The sequence below is a fragment of the Pseudopipra pipra genome, chromosome 2, assembly GCF_036250125.1.
Source record: "Pseudopipra pipra isolate bDixPip1 chromosome 2, bDixPip1.hap1, whole genome shotgun sequence".
Lineage (NCBI taxonomy): Eukaryota > Metazoa > Chordata > Aves > Passeriformes > Pipridae > Pseudopipra > Pseudopipra pipra.
In genome coordinates this window covers 112,066,476-112,084,783 of record NC_087550.1, presented here as the reverse complement: position 1 = coordinate 112,084,783, position 18,308 = coordinate 112,066,476, and the positions used below count along the sequence as shown (strand labels likewise).

Here is an 18,308-nt window from a genome sequence, read left to right as displayed (position 1 = left end):
GGAGGCTCTAGAGAGGCCTTACATCTGAGAATGACCAGCTCTACTCCCTGTCATACAGTTGCTGTTTCCTTTCCCATTCCTGGTGTTATTTGCTGACAGCTCTGTATAGAATCTAGCCTCATTTAGGTTGGAACAGACCTCTGAGATCATCAAGTCCAACCATTAATTCAGTACTACCACCACTAAGCCATGTCCCTAAACTCCACATCTCCACATCTTTTAAATAACCCCAGAGATGGTGACTCCATCACTTCCTGGGCATCCTGTTCCAGTGCTTGACAACCCTTTCCATGAAGAAATTTTCCCTAATATCCAATCTAAATCTCCCCTGGCACAACTTGAAGCCATTTCCTCTTCTCTTATCACTTTTTACCTGACAGGAGAGACTGAGCCTCACCTGGCTACAATTCCCTTTCAAGTATTTGTAGAGACTGACAAGATCCCTGCTGAGCCTCCTGGTTTTACATAGAATGCTGTTTTCTGTTTGCTGTACAAGTATCACTATTCTATTCTGTTGCTATTACATTTTTTTCTAATGATCATTGATTTTTATCAAGGAGATACTTTGATTAGGTTCTGCTACTTGCAATGTTTCTAAAACAAGGCAAATATTCCTTTTTAAGGTGTCTGAAAACCACATTTTAGAGTGCATTACATGCAGTTTGTCCTCACTATAATCAAAGTGTGTGGACTGAGAGTACTTTTGTGCTGAAGAGCTCAGAGAGGAGCAGTGAGTGGATTGCAGATACCTTCATATCTGGTCATTTGCAGAATATTGTCTCACCACGATACATAGGTGGGTTGTGGTTTTTTTAGTGCATTCTAAGAGAGTTTTGTCTTTTGGGGCATTAGAAGAACTGATCCATTTAGATTTAGCAGTTAGGATGTATATATATATGTATAGTTATATACATATAACATTGCCATTTAATCTAGATAACGTGTAAAAAGGCTTTAGTTTTAAATTCTCAAAATCCTTGAAAGCAGTACTTTATCAGGGTTGCAGTTGGAACTGCAGGTGTGCATTAAGCGTAAGTTGATGAGCTTGTGGGGGCGCTGGTGGGTGACAGGCTGGACATGACCCAGCAATGTGCACTCACAGCCCAGGAAGCCAAACATGTCCTGGGCTGCATCCAAAGCACTGTGGGGGCAGCAGGGCCAGGGAGGGGATTCTACCCCTCTGCTCAGGTCAGACCCCACCTGCAGTGCTGCATCCAGCTCTGGGGTCCTCAGCACAGGAAAGGCTGTCTCAGTCTAAAGGAGTCTCTAAACGGATGCTGAGAAGGCAAACTTGGGAACATCATTTAATTGTTCATAATGAACTAAAACCTGGGTGCAAATAAGAGTATTTGGACTTTTTTTGGTCTTAGTTTGCAGAGGTTACTACACAGAGCTTCAAGAAAAGCTAAATGCTGTAGTTTTTAAATTAATTTATGGAAGTTTATTTGAGGTAAGGGATGATGGCAAGTATATAAAAGCTGAAGGAAAAAATGCCATTGTTCACAAGCCTTGAACATACATGGTACAAAATTCGGTAAACTCAGCTATGAGTAATATGTCAACTCTTAATTTTTAATTTTTTTAAGTAATACTTCAGTTCCCTAAATAAAGCAGTGCCTCTAAAGCTTTCTGATTCTTCATCAGTAAATTAAGCTATAGGCCACATCCTATTAGGTCATCTGCAAATTCAAAGCTATCATACCCCAGTATGAAAACATAAATCTCTTCTGGAGTATAATGTCTGTTCTTCAGTCACTGTTAGTGTCACAGCAGATTCCTGCACTGAACATGATTCAGGAGTAAATTTTCTGGGCAGTGTGTAACTTATCCTCAGCATTGTGCAGAAGAGTAGAAAGATTTTCAAGATGAACAGCAGCACTGGGAGAGCTGTGGAAAGAGACATTTATCCAAAGGGCAGAGATCAGGCACAGTTCTGCTAAAAATATGGAGGGATCAATAGTAGAATATGGGTTAATTGGGACACATAGTTCCTACTAATACCCAAACATTTGTGTGAGGTGGTATGTTTGGGTGGTTTATATATATATGTATGTATGTATGTTTATTTTTTTATATATATATATATCAGTTCATGTACCTGCCGTGAGTGCCCTCTGCTGGTGTCAGGGGTTTCTCTCAGGTTATGAATGTAGTGATTTTTCCCAACTTTTTTTGCATCATCCACATAAGTCTTCAGCATGGATATAGCTTTTTTTTGCTTATTTCAGTGGATTTTAACTTATCTTTTTTTTTTTTTGGTGGTTTTCACGTGCTTATGCTGATGCTTACAAACCCTTGAGACTTCCTGAACTTTCATTACATCAGTATCCCAAAACTTAAATGCTCTTGTATCACACAAACCTTTCAGTTTCTGCAGAGTCATCTTGTAAGTGGTTGAGGTGTTGCTGAGTTTTTAGTCTGTTCGTGCACTGATTTTTCTGGGGTTTCTTATGACTGAGGTTGACTCTTGCTTTCTGCAGCCTCAGCTAGACAAAAGTTTTTTGATTTTTCAGGTAAAATTCAATATCATGCATTGAATGTATTGTATCACATGGGGTGATGCAAACCCTCTTTATACATTAAAAAAAATGTGCTCTTAAAAAAGGTTTTATCTTGAGAGAGTGGTCAGTTGAAGTCAGAGATTAAAATACACCTGCTGCATATTTGTGCTTTGGAGACCAACAGAAGTCATCTTAATGGAATAAAAATTTCAAACATATTTGCAAAAAAAATTAAAACTGCCGTATACTGCTAGAAAATTCAAATGAAAAATGCTGATATATGTAAGTGGGAGGTAGAAATACATGCTAAAAACTGTTCTGATTATGAATACCTTGTTTAAAGGGATGACACTCTTTACTTCAGTGTCTCAGCAACTGTTGATGCTGCTAAAAACCTTAAGTGCCTCTGGACCTTTATTTATACATAGTTTATAATAAGTCGGAGTGCAATTAGTTTTCTAAAGGGTTCTGCTGTTTCATGAGAATGACATCTCACTTTTGGTAGTTGATCAGACATCTTGTATGTTCTACAGTGCGAGCAAACGTTGGAAGAGTGATTGACATGAGAGATTTTTCCAGTGAAATCCAGATTTCTGCTGCTCTCCTTGAGCCTGACCCCACGACTGCTGTGCAGGGCCACGTGCAGTGCAGCACAGCACATTCTCTGGGGGATGTTCAGCCCTGTACACAGACAGGCTGTAGGAAATTGAGCAAGACAGAAAAACCACTGGGGAAAAAAACCTACAGAGGAATATATTGAAGCAGTGAAGAGCATTCATGGTTTGGCAGTGTGGGTTTCTTTGCACTTCTCAATGTGCATTTGTTTTGGTCACCAGTCTCTCTTACAGTTGTCAGTGCTCTATCCACATGATAGTGTATTTTGTATGGGGATACCTTTTGGATTTATTTGGGAATTAAAGCTTCTGCACATGACTTGTGACTCCCTAAGAAGTTTATTATTGCAGGTATGTAACACAGCAAAAGTGATTGATGCTGGCATTCTGGTTAACTTAATGAAACAGCCTGGTAATGTTGGCTTTCTAGACACCTTGCAAATTCTCCTTTTTTTTTTTCCCCTTGAGTCTTTATGGAGAGGAAAAAGAAGAGGTGTGAAGGCTGAAAATGACATGTTACAATCGATATTTTTGGAAGTGCCTTGTTAAATGTGAATTATGTTATTTTTATTATTCCTGTTAACTCGTTGCTCTCTCTCCTTGCCCCATCAAGCTGTGAATATTTCTAGATATCAATCTGCCTTAGGTCACCTACAGGAGAGGGAAAAGGAGGGCAGTTCTGCCACTCCACACTGCTTTAGTTTTTGAGAAATGGCAGTCTAATTTCAGCCTAAGATCTATGAATATACCTGCATCTAAAGTGTAATACTACTTATTGTGGGAAATTAGATCAGAAAGACTACAGACAATTAGGGAGAACAGGAAAAAGGTATCAAGAGCTAGTGATACAGTATGTGGGCTGTCACTGTTCTCAGGTGACTTCAGTGAGGCTGTGAGGTGTAAAATCTCATCTTGGCTGCTTAATTATCCTTACAAGAAAATGCCAACTGGAAAGACTGCACTACATTTCTAGAGTATTTCTTAAAGTCTTCATTTAAAATTCAATTTGAGTAAGATTTTTTTGTTACTACAGTCATTATTATAGAATTGCACTGGTAGTTCTTATACAAACACACTTAACCAAATATCAGATGTTGACTGTTAACTTGCAGAACCTTCTTGTGCAGAGCATTGACTTCCTGCTGTCTTGCACACCCTGCTCAATGAGCAGTTTAGCAATAAAAGAGATGTTGTGAGATTGCTGGTGTTTTGACAGAATTGTTATATGACGTCAGGGACATAAAATGGTTAACCTGTGCCAAGCCATTTTCTATTAGATTACCTATTAAATGCTCTTTTAGGGTGTAATGCACTGTACATGTATCCAGAGTATTTTATGTAAGATTTATGTAAATGGAGCAAATAGATCTTTTGGAGCATTTTTATGTAATTGATTATAGTTATCTATCTTAAGCATTTTTCCCTCTTTTTACCTGCAGTATGGATGGAGCAGACCTGTGTTTTGAAATTGTGAAGAGAGCAGATGCTGGATTTGTCTACAGCGAGGCTGTAGCCAGGTATGTATTATAATTTTAATTAATCCCACAGGATAAATAGAAAAGAACAGAATATACTGTTGTACAATCTGTTAGCTAAAAGTCAGACTACTATAAGTAATCCTGTTTCCACACTCTAGATGTTTATTACAATAATTAGCATTTTGTCATTTACCAGTTATATATTTGAATGAGATTATAGAGTAAAACAGTATTTCACAGCCCATACTTGATTGTCTGTCTTTGCCTTTTTTGGATCTCTCGTGGTGCCATTAGGTGCCTTGCCTGACAGGTGTGAATTTTACTGGTCTTGCTAGATGGAGTTGTCTTTTCTTTTTCTGGCTTTTGTATCACTTTATTTATGGTCACTTCAACTTTTGAAACAGTATGAGAGAGTCTATAAAACTGCAGAAGAATAATAAAAGCCAGTGTCCTAGTGGCACAGTTGTTGACCTTAAAGCCCATGAGGTTATTTTTTAACTTTTCTCCACACTGCTGATTTTTTAGCGCTGTAGAAACCAGATTGGAAGAGACATCAAGAGGTCTTTATGTCAACCTCCTGCTCAAGGCAGGGTCAGCTTGGCATTCGAATCGTGTTGCTCAAGACTTTGTCCAGTGGGTCCTAGAATACTTTCAAGGATGGAGACTCCACAGTCTCCCTGAGCAACTTGATTGCAGTGCATAGTTATGTTCCTAGAGAAAAACCTTCCCTTTAACCAGCTGGAGCCTCCAGAGGACAAGGGTTACCTCCCTGAGCCCGCAGTAATGCTCTGTCTGATGCAGCATAGGATGCTCTTGGCTTTCTTGACTCTACTGTGGTCAGTGATCTCTTAAGACATCCTTTGGACACAGGGGAAAAAGAAGTCAGTCTCCAATCTGCACCAAGAAAGCCAAGATCTTGGTCCAATACTTTTCCAGATAAATCAGGCACTTATTTCCTTTCTGTGTTTTGTTATTAAAAAAATGGACAGTCCTTACTTCCTTGTTATTTGAAGCAGAATTATTGATCATTTGAAACCTTACAAAAATACAGATTTTTTTTTTCTAATTTTCCTTGGCTTCAATCAGAATAATTCTCAAACTTCAGCTTGTATTATTCACTATTATAAACACAAATTCATTCTACAGAACCCTGTATGTTTGAGGTTAAGTTGATTTGATTAGTTTTATATAATTAGACTCTTAAAACTTAGTTTGTTACATGTTTATGGTAGTTTTTCCTGCAGGTTTGTCATGCATAACGTGTTTGTTTTTTTCAGTCATTACATGAGGCAGATATTGGAAGCTCTACGTTACTGTCATGATAATAATATAATTCACAGGGATGTGAAGGTAAGGGGGTTTAATTACTCTTTTTTTTCTTCACCACAATACTGTCAACTACTGAATTTCAATTTCTGTAATTTAGAGAAAGACAGGAGATCTAGAAAAGGAATCTCTATTTGCTGAGTGAATCTTTATTCTTATTGTCTCATGTAAGATTAAAGATCTCTAATTTCATCAATATAGAACATTTAGGAGATCTGTACTCACAAATTACACATGCATTTGATTACAACTTGCTTTGAAAGTCAGTTTAATTTCTAGTTTTTGAATATTCAAATGAAATCTGCTTGCATTTTTGTCTTGTTAGGAAAATGTGTATATAAATTAATTGCATAAATTAAACTGGAATTGGTAGTTCAAGGGCATCAATTTGACAGTATAATGACAGTCCTCATCCACACTAAGATTTCAGAGAGATGCACATGCTTAAATGCTACAATACTGGTAGTATTATCTACTTTTTGCAGCCAGTCTAAAACATTTATTATCATGAAAACTTCTCTAATATAAACAAGTTTGTGAGGAGAAATGCAGTGTTTTACAGCAGCATATGTACACTCTCTTTTTGATCTGGTGAATTTTGTACTATTTCTGTCAATATTTATGGAAGTAGTTTATCCCAAAGTATTTTAATATAAGTAATTGGAAGTTTTAACTGAAGTGTGTTTGACAGTCTTCAATTTGAATATACAATTTCTTTGTTAATGTTATTACTTATAGTTAATATATAGTTAATAGTTATTCCCACTTTTCTGAGAGTTTGGTTTTATTCAAAGTGAGCCAAACACTGTAGGAAGTAATGAAAATTCTAACAAGCTCTGATGGTGCAGTTTGAAAAGGGAATCTTGGGCTTTAGTGGGTAAGAGAAGATTCAAACTCCTCCAGGTGATCTGTGAGGGAACAGACACTGGGCTGATGATGTTCATTTAAGGAGTCATTTGTTCTTCTGTACACAGACATTGCAGACTTTCCCAGCCTCTTACTCCTTTGCTTCTAAAATCAAGAAAATTATTGCATAATAGGCTTTTTAGTTTTTTAAAGTTTGATATTTTAAATGTCATTTCTTATGTCAAATTCAAAGGATGGCCTCATAATTCGTGGTAGAATATCTCATCATGTTCTGTCTTGAAGGTTTTGAATTCTTTTAATTGTCCATTTTTGATAGCGCATAAGAATTTCTGAATGAACATCATCTTTTTGTTGCTCTGTCTTTCTGAAAGCTCCACTTGGTTTTGTTGGACCATGTGCTTGAACAAAAATAAATTTCAGTTTCAGGGGCCTCTGAGGGAGGCCCATTTCACTGTGTGTAAAGTGGGAATTTATTTTAGAGCTTGTCCAGTCTCTGAAAACCTCAGAATCACAGAGTTTTTTTAAATACTATCCTTAGAAATAACTGTTCAATTAGATTAGAAAATATGTGTCAGTGTAAAGCAGTGTAAACCAACAGTGTTTCATGTTGGCAAAAGCAGTGCAGAACTACAGGGTTTGGGTGCAGAACACATTAAGCTAACTGCAGTATCCCAGCTCTAGATGTCACTGTAGGCAGTGTTTTGAAAGGAAGTAGACTAAATGACCAGTTTCCAAAATACCGGAATGGATGAAAGTGCGTTTATAAAATCTGTATTGTTGATAAAGTCATACTACTTTTTTTTTCCTTTTAAGCTTTCTGTGACTGTTGTTTTGAACTGCAAAATATTTGATCATCATCAAATTTGCAGGAAAATTTGCACCTTATAGCCCATGCGAGGATTAGGTGTCTTTTAGCCACTTTTGTGCTCACTTAGCTCTTTGACTGATTTGGTAGAGCTACACAGGAGTACTTGGTTTGCTGTATTCTTGTGCCAGAAACTTCACCTGACTTTTTCCCCTTGAGTCTTTATGACAAGATGTACCAAAGCTTCTGGAGCACTGTGCAGCCTGTGACAAACTCCCATATGCTTCAGATTCACCTCTGATGACAGAATCAAAACATGAAAGCTTTCACAAGATGACCTGTAGTCACCTTGCTGTGTCAGAAATACCCAAACGATGGCTACCAAAAGCAACAACATTGAAAGGGAGGTTTTTTCCAATACAGAATGTTATTGCACAGCAGTTTGTGAACAGAATAATCTTTATGTAAGAGAACAACAAAAGGGAAAGGAGAGTAATGTTGGTCTGAAATGAGATGTTTGTCTTTTCCTGTAAAACTCTTGCTACGGTTTGAGTCTCATTTGTCGCTTGTTCATTTTTGCAATAAGTGCAATGGAATGGTTTTTATCAGTGAAACATCAAGAGGTTTTGCAGTCTTCTGTTAGCCTGTATTGTGATGTTTATGTAGCATTTTCCATAGTTGCAGATCTTGTTATAAAGATACCTTTTAGTAAAACTGATACAGGAGTAATTTAATCACATCAAGAGCTTTAGTTGCATCAAGAGCTTTAGTTTTCTCCTTAATTCATTCCAAATACTCCAACTTGATGCCATGATTTCCCCATAGTTTGAGTGTTTGTGTGTGTTTCTGATTAGCAAATTGATTGGTGTGCAACTGGAGTTGGGGCAAGCTTGTCAGCGAAATGCAGACATCCAAAATTTTTACTGTAGGTTATCTTGGTAGGTATGAATGCTTGTTTGCAGCATGGTCATGTAAATAGATGAAACTGCTTAAGCAAAATACATGAATTCTGTCTTCTCTACTATTAAGATTCAGTTCAATATTTCTGTGACTGGGAGTAAAAACACTTTTTCCAGGGAATAGGACTAAGCCTTATGCACTGTCCTATGTGTCATATAGAAATCTGAGTTGGTCCGGGTGACTTGAGACTTGATCTGTGCATAGATTTGAATGTTGATTTTTGCACTATACAGAACTTAATTAACCATATGAATTCTGAGAGCACACTCAGTTACCACTTCTGTCTTTCATTGCCTGAACAGCCTGTGGTTCAGCACTTTAGATCTTGCCGGTAGTTTTAACACTCTTACACTTCTGCTTTTAGGCATATCTGGGAAATGAATAAAACTAGTGGACATGTATTTATGTGTTTATAACTCTATATTCAACTACATTAAAAAATTACCAGAATAGAAGCTGTTCTGTAAGACCATCTTCTCTTTCCAATCTTTGAATATGCAAAACAAGAAATCTGTTGCACATTGCTTTCCTTCTACTCTTTTCACTTTGAACTTCTTTTATGCTTTCTGCGAACATTCAGTAATGACTGGTGCTTCTTCTGTATTTTCAAGAAGTTATTAGATCCTTGAGATCCAGTAGAAACTTCTTGGTGAGGATTTTCTTACATATTAAATTGTTTAAAAGTTATTAAGACTGCAAAATGACTAACAAGGTGGGACTGAAGTGTCCTACCTGGCCATGTTTTTTCTGAGGAGCTCTTCCTCATTCAGTGCAGAAGTTAAGAGACTCCAAGAATAAAGCTTTCAGTACCTTTTCTCAGTGCTTACTCAGGCAGTACACTTTTCTTCCTCTTTATGTCTAGTCCTCTGCTTCCTATCTCAGAGTCCCTCTGTTTTGTCCAGCCCTTTTCCTAGTGTACCTTTAGCTGTTTGCTGGGTGATCAGAAGCAGTTTTGCTGAGAATTATATTTATGCTGCTTGGCCTTCTTAGAGCTCAACATTTAATGCTTTCTGGTCAGTAGGTTTATATGTTTCAGTCATTTGCCCAGACAGTCAGAAAACATGTGTCTTCTGATTGATGAGCTGGCTACCCATGCAGCACATTGGAATGGGTTAACCAAAAAGTAGACAGGCGCTTGGAGCCTTTAAACTGCTTTGCAAAGTGTGTGCTGTGCATCTTTGCCTTAGGATTTTGTGTTCACTGCAATGGAAATGAATTTTTTTTTTTAAATTACTATGCAATTGACAAGTCACCTTCTAACTTCTGATTTGGCCACAGGATGTCTAAGCAATGCAAGAAGTTTGCCACATCAACTGTGTTATGCTGTAGTATTTTTCTGTCTCTCCCTCATGCCTTTCAGGTTTTCTGGGATTTTTCCTCCATGAACTATTCTCTCCAATGCTAGACCAATGTAGTACTCAATTTGTAGTTTCTCGAATTGCCTGTACTGCACAAAAGCTTTCCCACCATTTCAAACAAGAAAAACTTTGATGCAATTAAAAAATTTAAAGGAGACATAATCTTGAACAGACTTCATAGGAAAAAAGCAAGGCATGTATAATTTTTTGGCACTACGTAGAAATGTTGGAGTGAGATCTTGCTAAGAGTCTATCACAATGTTATATTTGATTAGTAGTTCCCAAAGTTTTGTTCATTTTCTTGTCTTTTTGGTAAGTGCTGGGGAGCAAGTGGTTGTTACTAGAAGGGTTGGAGAAAGAATGATTTCAACCTATACTGCCATCAACAACTCTATGTTAAGAGAAGCAACCACAGTCAGCCATGTGCTGAGGTATCCTAACAAGTGCAGCTGCATTCCCTATAAAATATAATTAAGAAAGGACAGAAGTTTTGGATTCTGAGTTTGTGCAAATTATAGGGGTGCTTTGGTAGTGAACATATTTGCTCACCCAGACTTGCAGCTGCTGATCTAAAACCAGTCTTGTCAGTGGCCCTGAGCATCTGTGGAGGACTTACACTGCTCCATTCAGTCTTGCTGTAGTTACTTGGCCATCAGTTGTGGTTCAGCCATTCCAGGGCAAATGTCTGTGCTTTGTTCAGCCTTTTTTGTAAAGGAAACCTGTGTCCAAAACCTGGGGCTTTTTTTGATGATGGGCAAGAACTGGGTCCTCAACTTCAGCCTAGTTTCTGCCTTCTTCCTTGATTGTTTAGGTAAAAATGCTGTCCTTAGGTGAAACATAAAATATCTTTTGCATTTCATGAATGGATGGGTATTACACAGTTCACTGTACAGATTGCTTGGATTCATTTGGATATACACATTGAATTTATTATGGCTAATATTGATGTAGCAAGCAAGATGATTTGAAAAAATACAATGTTATTATTTTATTTGAATATTTACCACTTCATATCAAAACATGGCCATAGGTAGTTAAAATCAGTTTGTTGATAGTTATAGTTACTAAAATCTTTCCATATTCCTTCCCATTTCAGTGGAAATATCAACGTCACGTTTTTGATGTTCTGGTGTGGATTTTGTAAACAGGCCATAAAGACTTTTCTTAAATGTTTTATCTAACAGAAGGGTTATAACTGGATCTAAACTGCTTTTAGCAGCAGCAAGGCAAGTAAGGAAATTTTTAATTTCCACTAAGTAGTTTAACCTTGGGCAGTCATTATGTCTAAGCAGTATGTAAAAAAGAGGCCTAAAAATATGATACGGAAGAAAGCAGACAGTTAATATCATCTGGATGACAAGAATGTTTCTTTTCACTTTACTGTAAATTAGATGTTTTTCTCCAATACAGCTATTTTTTTGTATGTTACTCAGATGTCTGGTAAGAGAATAGTACGACCGCAGAACTGTCATAAAAGACACAAAAAAACATGCAGTGGCAACAGAACCTGCAATCATTGCAGTAAATTCACTAGCTTCTACCTGGATGTTGTAGCAGCTGGGAAAGTATTCCAGAGCCCTTGCCTGGACATCATATGTTATAGCTGTTACTGTTATGCAGAGCACAGTAAGCCATATACCGATGCACAAATATTTAGCAAATTTTGGCTGACGAAACGCTTGAAGCAAACATCTGGAGAAGTTTTCATTAACTGCTTGGGAGTACTGTGTGTCACAGTTCTTCCTCAGCGTTGCATACTGGCTCAGAGCAATTGAGCACAGGATGATGATGGTCACATACATGCAGACGTGCATGACCAGCGTCCCGAGGTGATGTGCTATCCGGCATTCCAAGGACTCGTAGCTCCAGCGCTTCCCTCCTGCAAAGTAGGCAGCCAGGAAGGGCATTGTGCTGCATACAAACAGATTTGCAGTCACGAGGTTTGCCAGGTAAATGTGTTGTGTTCTCCTTGTAGGTGCTTTCCTTAAAAATATCCAGGCAGCAAGAATGTTTCCAAAGCTTCCAGCAGGGAATAGGCAGGAGTAGATGACAGGTAGAGCTACAGTGGTAGCTGACGATGGCTGAAGAAAACATGTTGAATTGTTCATTTATGCCAGTATATCTTGAATGAATGGTCAGAGCTGAAAAACAATTAAAAAATTATTCTTCTGTAATGTTCATTTAACATCTCTTTTATTCCTTGCTCATATCTCAGCTGTTTCTGTTTCTCCCCTACTTTTCAGTGTTCCTAAACAGCTGTTTGATGCTGTTACCGTCTTGAGTTTGCATGAGGTTACAGTTTGAGTGTTCTCTTCCACTGAGATTTTGTGAAGAAAAGTTGACTGATGTTAAACCCCTAAGATTTTACGTGCATAGAATCTAACAAAATAAATCAGGAACTGAAGGTTCAGGCTGGGGTCTGGCAATAACTTCTGCAATCTTAATTTATTTCTCAGCCTGCCGGAACATCTGTAACCTAATTTGGAAACCATTTTAAACCATTTAAAGTTTACATAAGCAAATTAAATGCAAAGTATTACTTTGCAGAAATGCAGAGGAGCGTCCAGTACCTCCATTTAAGTACAAATTAGACTCAGTATGATGTAGGAATCTGGCTAAATGCATTTATTTTGTACTCAAGTCTGTATCTAATCTTGTTTTATCAAAGCTCCAATATTAGATATACATTTAGTCTATATTTGTAAACATATAAAATGGTTGTCCAAAACTGCAATATATTTATTTTTTCCAAGATCAGTTTTCAATTTTTTCTCAATTTTCAAACTGAAAATAAGAAATCAAAGCTCTATACAATGACTGTGTATAAAAACTGGTATATCAACTTACTAACCTGTACTGGAGAGCTTTTACTTTTGTATGCATACATACATTTTAGTGCAGTGTATCCTAGTTAGCTTTTGTTTCATGTAAAATCATATGGAACAAATTAAGAGATTTCAAACTTACAGACAGATAATAATTTTTTGTAGACAGCTGTAAGCAAATGAACTCAGATGCTAAAGAGGATTCTGTGTAGGTATGATAAAAAGCTGAGATGCTGAGTTTAAAACTCTGCTGTAGGCAGTGTTTGACAACTTGCAAATTAAACTTAAATTAAAAAATTAACTTTCCTAGCTGTTGCAGTTTAGTATGCACTGAGTTCATGTCTTGTTGAACCAAAATGTTTATGACAAGTTAAATTCATGAAACAATTGCTGAATGTACTCATTTAAAAGTCTAATGATAATTTTTGTGTCAATGACCAAATTTTTTCAGGTAAAACAAAGTAGTAGTTTGAAGCTTACCTGTGCAAGCTGCAGGCACCTTCCTTTGCTGAGAGGAAATATTTCTGTCTGATGGCTGTTCTGTCTCCACTGCTGCAATGAAAACGGTGACACTTGAATCTGGAAAGTACAGTTAAGAACAATATCTCTCTGACATAAGTAGGTTTTCAGAGTGTGCACTTTTCTTTCACAGTGTCAGAAAGCAGCTGGGCATTTGAAGTTCGGACAAGATGATATTGTCTGTACAAAAAACTTAAAAATTAGGTCAGGATCAACTCCATTAGGGAAATGACAAAAAATGAGATAGTGTGGAAGAGTGATTGTAACAGTCCTTTGGGATCATGTAGGTAAGGCACAGAAACATCTTGCAATCCTTATATAGTGCTTTCCTCTTTTTGGGGGCTGGAGGGGTTCTCTTTAGGACTGCCCACTTTCCAATGTGAATAAAAAAAAAAGAAGTTGCTATTTTATGTGTGAAAACTTGTCTTTTCAATGACATTTAACAGTTTTTCAGTGCCAGGAGCTACCACAAAGCTGACTATCTGTTCCTGAAGCCCACATACAATATTATTGTGTCAGTGTATGTCCAGACATGAGTAACCAAATGAGTGACAGGAGCACATCTCTCCTGTCTAGGCAGGAGATGGATTGTGGGGAAGCAATTTTCAGCTGACGCATCCTAGGCATCCATCAGGGAAAACAGACTCATTGTCCAAAAAATACAATGTTTTATACAAATCATCCAGAAGTGTACACAGGACCGTTTCCTTCCTCCACAGGATGATAGATTTGATCACAAATCAGTCAAACTCTGTTTAGGTCTGCAAAAGTTGAGACCTGTGAATTTTCTTCTGTCTGATGCACCTGTGGTTGTATAGCTTTTCAACAGCTATAAATAAATTTCTTGTGAGAACAGAAGAGATACCAAAATTGCAGAAGTTTTTATACTGTAAGGTTCTTGTTTTGCTAGTTTTGCTTTGTGTTGAAACATACACTGTAAGAATTCACCTCAGTGATCTATTATCAATTTTATTGTTCAGTCTCATTAATTTTTTTACTAAAATGATGGACATGTATGCTGGCTTCCTATTTAGAATGTGTAGCTGAATTCATTTACAATTAAATTTACTTGCTGTAGAGTATTAGTAATTAGGTTGTAATGCTGTAATTAGTTTGCATGTACTTTAAGTCTTTGTCTTGTTAGATTTAATTATACCTTTTGGGTTTTTCTCCATGTTTGAATGTATGGTTATATTAAAGTTTGCTCTAACAGAAAGGGTCTTGTATTTATTAAATGTTTAATAGTCTCTTACATAGTCTTAGAAGTCCTTGTTATTGTGATGTTCCATTGAGGTTTAGTTACAAGAACGCATATCCTGAAATTTTGCTATGAGTGATGTGAACCATTCTCATAAGCAGGGTTTTTTAATTGTTGTTATTATTGTTATTTGGTTGGTTATTGACTGTTGCCTGTGGTATTTATAAGACTTTGACACTGTCTCTCACAACATCCTCCTAGGAAAAATGAGGAGGTGTGGACTGGATGAGTGCACAGTGGTGGATTTAGAACTGGCAGAACAGCAGATGCCAGAGGTTTTTAATCAGTGGCACAGGGTGTAGTTGGAGGCCTGTCAGTAGTGGTGTCCCCCAAGGTTCAATACTGGGCCCAGGACTGTTTAACTTACTCATCAATGACGGATGAAGTGGGAGGTGCCTCCTCAGCAACTTTGTTGGTGACACAAAGCTGGAGGAGAGGTCGATACCCCAGAGGGCTGCACAGCCCTTCAGAAGGACCTTGACAGGCTGGAGAGATGGGCAGAGAAGAACTCTCTGAAATTCAGCAAAGGCAAGTGCAGGGCCCTGCAGCTGGAGAAGAATAACCCCAGGTACCAGGACAGGCTGAGGGCTGACCTGTTAGAAAGCAGCTCTGTGGAGAAGGACCTGGGGGTCCTGGTGGACAACAAGCTGTCCAGGAGCCAGCAGAGTGTCCTGGGGACCAAGAAGGCCAATGGGATCCTGGGCTGCATTAGGAAGAGCATTGCCAGCAGGTCAGGGAGGTGATCCTGCCCTTCTACTCGACCCTGGTGAGGATCACCTGGAGTGCTGTGTCCAGTTCTGGGCTCCTCAGCACAAGAGAGACCTGGAGATCCTGGAGCAAGTGTCACCCAGCAGAGGGTGACAAAGATGATCAAGGGACTGGAGCACCTCACTAATGAGGAAAGGCTGAGGGAGCTGGGCCTGTTTAGCCTTGAGACGTGACTGAGAGGGGAACCCATCAATGTACACAAGTATCTGAAGGGAGGTGTCAGAGGATGGAGCAAGCTCAGCCCAGCAACAGGACAAGAGGCAACGAGCAGAAACTGATGCCCAGGAAGTTCCACCTGAATATGAGGAAGAACTTCTTTCCTGTGCAGTGACTGAGCACTGGAACGGATTGCCCAGAGAGGTTATGGAGTCTCCCTCACTGGAATATTTCCTAATGGGAGATATTCCAGACTCATCTGGATACCATCCTGTGCCATGTGCTCTGGGATGACCCTGCTTGAGCAGGGAGGTTGGACCAGATGAAACCCACTGTGGTTCATTCCAACATGATCCATTCTGTGAAAGATGTTTCAGTTGGCCATTTATAACCCATACCTATCATGTCACATGTTATAACCAGTTCCTGCTGTACAGCTGAGTATGGAATATGTTGGCAGCAGTTGCTCCTTGTGGGATGGAAGGAGGCAGCAGCTTGGTTACTTCTGGCCTCCGTAGCAGTCCAGGTGCCTGTACTGTAGAAGGCCCAAGATCCACTGTATTGCATTTAATACCAAGATAAGTCTCTTAAGGTGCACTGGCTACTATACAAGTCCAATCCATGTCTTCTTTCTAGAAAAATCATTTACCAAGTAGCTTGCCTAGGACTTTGACTTTCAGTGCTTAGTTTTGATGGGAATGTTTTTTTTTCCTTAAACATTCAAATTGAAAGGTATTTTTGACTGCATAAACTCTTTAAGACAGATGCACTGCACAATAACCATTTCCAGCTGGACACTTGTATCAGGAGAGTTGTTGTAGAGCACCATGATTCCCCTCTGCCTGCTTGTCAGCTTTCCATGCGGGGGTGACCCAGTGTGTGCACAGCACTTTTGTTGTCATGATTTAATGAGGATTTTCTCTATAATCAGTATATGTATTTAATACTGTAAGAAGTGCTTATCAAAGCAAAATCATCTAAGCTCATGTTTAAATCTGCTCGAGTTGAGCATTGTGCTGAATCAGTGAAGATAAAAATACTGGGCAGATTTAACATAGGTCTCTGTTTGGTGTTCACTGATGATTTATTTTCACCAGTTTTTAAAACTTCCCTTGTGGTTCAGCAAAACAAGACCTCAAATGAAAGTTCCCATGTTGTTTGCTGAATTATAAGTGTGTGCAGTGCAGCTCTGTGGTATCTTTAAGGATATAGAAATGGGGATATGTTGCACTCACAGTTTCAATTCCTTGGTTGTCGTACAATGTGCAGAGTTAAGTGTTTCACAGGGTCTGGGTAATTGTTTTACCTGGACAGGCAAAACACAAGCCAAGCAACATCTTTTAGAATGGAAAATTTAGCTTGAGGATGACAATACTAATAAAAATAATCTTCCAGCTTATACTTAGGTCTTTTAATGTTACTGTCATTGTACATCTCCCAGAGGTCTTTACAACTATATTTGCTTATAAAAAAGCACTGTCTGTGTATTGCTCATGAGGATTTTTACTGTTAACTTCAGAAATTGGTTTTTAACGTGAAAACTGTGTTGATCATCAGAGACAAATAGGAAGCTTTCTCTGTTGTTCTGCACCATACTATAGTTTATGGTTTTTCAAGTTAAATATGTTTTTCTATAACAGCTGTTTGGGTTTTCCAGTTTCTTCTTAAGCTTCTGTGAAAATGCAAAAGTAATAAAGCAAAAATAAAAATCTAAAACACTGCAATAAAAGCAAAACTGATACTTTAAAAGGTAGCTTCTTTTGGCTGCTATCGCGGTTTAAGCTCAAACCAACCAGCACAGCTGCAAAAATCATTCCTTACTGATAAAGAACACTTCTGTACCCTCTGACAAAAATGATCCTGTCTTTTCTTCAGAGTTTTAATTTGTTGTTGACCATGTTTGTGTTTTCATCTTTACCTAGTGAGAGTTTTTGTGTAAGGAATAGCAAGTATATTTTTGATTTTAACGCACAGTCACTTATATCTGTGGTTTGAGAGTTCTATGAAGAAGTTGGCCTTGTTTTATAATAGGTACAGAGGTATACTACTTACTGTATGCAAACTTAAAGGAACCAAGATTTACCATTCACTCCTCATTTTGTTTCTCACTCTGCAGTACAACAGTAGAAAATTATTTGTCTGCAACTGATGTTCTTATTTCTGCATTTCCCACTCTGTGTAGTTAGTGTTAAGGCTTTTTCCAGCTTCATCCCTTACCCCCAGTTTTCATGGGGACAGACAAATCAATTATTTTGATAACACAACATGGAAAGATTCGATTGATTTACTTCCCTCACAAAATGGCTTAACTCTCACAATGTCTGTTGAACAACTCTGAGAAGAGTTTTCCTACCAATCCACTCTACGATCAGTGAACATTACGACAGCTTTTTAGCACTTTCTCAGCTCTCTTGGATTCCACAGAGCCCTGAGTAGTTGGGATTTTGTTTAAGGGATGGAAAAAAAGGCTGGCAGAAGGTTTGCAGTGCTACAGAAAATACATTTTGGATTGGTGGAACATTATCAACCTTTCTTTTTCTCTGTACACTTTGTACAACACATCTCCCTCCTCTCTGTCCTGGTTCTGTACATGCTGTCAGAAAGCATTAAACTAAAGCTTCCATATGTGAACTTCCCAGTTCCAGGAATAATGTAATTCTTCCTTGTTTATCAGTGATGTAAGCTGCACTCCTCTTTTATGGTTTCATTGACTGATATTGTGAGGGAAGTAATTCAACTAAATTTTCCTATGTTGTGCTATCAAAATAATGGATAATTGTATGCCCTCATGAAAAACACCATTTTGCAGGTTAAAACCATAATTACAGTTAATTTCAGTGTGAAAATGAAACTTGAAGTTGTGGTTTAACCCT

General features: G+C 38.1%; 2 protein-coding genes across 12 annotated transcripts in view; one reads left to right on the top strand and one right to left on the bottom strand.

Annotated features, from left to right (window-relative positions):
- Window positions 1-18,308, top strand: part of CASK (calcium/calmodulin dependent serine protein kinase) — a 203,427-nt gene that overhangs the window by 86,735 nt on the left and 98,384 nt on the right. For all 11 annotated transcript variants that reach the window (XM_064646911.1, XM_064646909.1, XM_064646902.1 and 8 more), the window contains exons 4-5: window positions 4,555-4,632; window positions 5,871-5,943. In XM_064646911.1, the coding sequence (XP_064502981.1) occupies window positions 4,555-4,632; window positions 5,871-5,943 (151 nt within the window). The remainder of the gene's footprint in view (window positions 1-4,554; window positions 4,633-5,870; window positions 5,944-18,308) is intronic.
- On the bottom strand, window positions 10,850-13,523 carry GPR82 (G protein-coupled receptor 82). The gene is made up of 2 exons (XM_064646915.1): window positions 13,215-13,523; window positions 10,850-12,050 (listed from the first exon to the last, which is right to left on the bottom strand). The coding sequence occupies exon 2, from the start codon at window positions 12,015-12,017 to the stop codon at window positions 10,974-10,976; it is 1,044 nt and encodes a 347-aa protein (XP_064502985.1). The 5' UTR covers window positions 12,018-12,050; window positions 13,215-13,523; the 3' UTR covers window positions 10,850-10,973.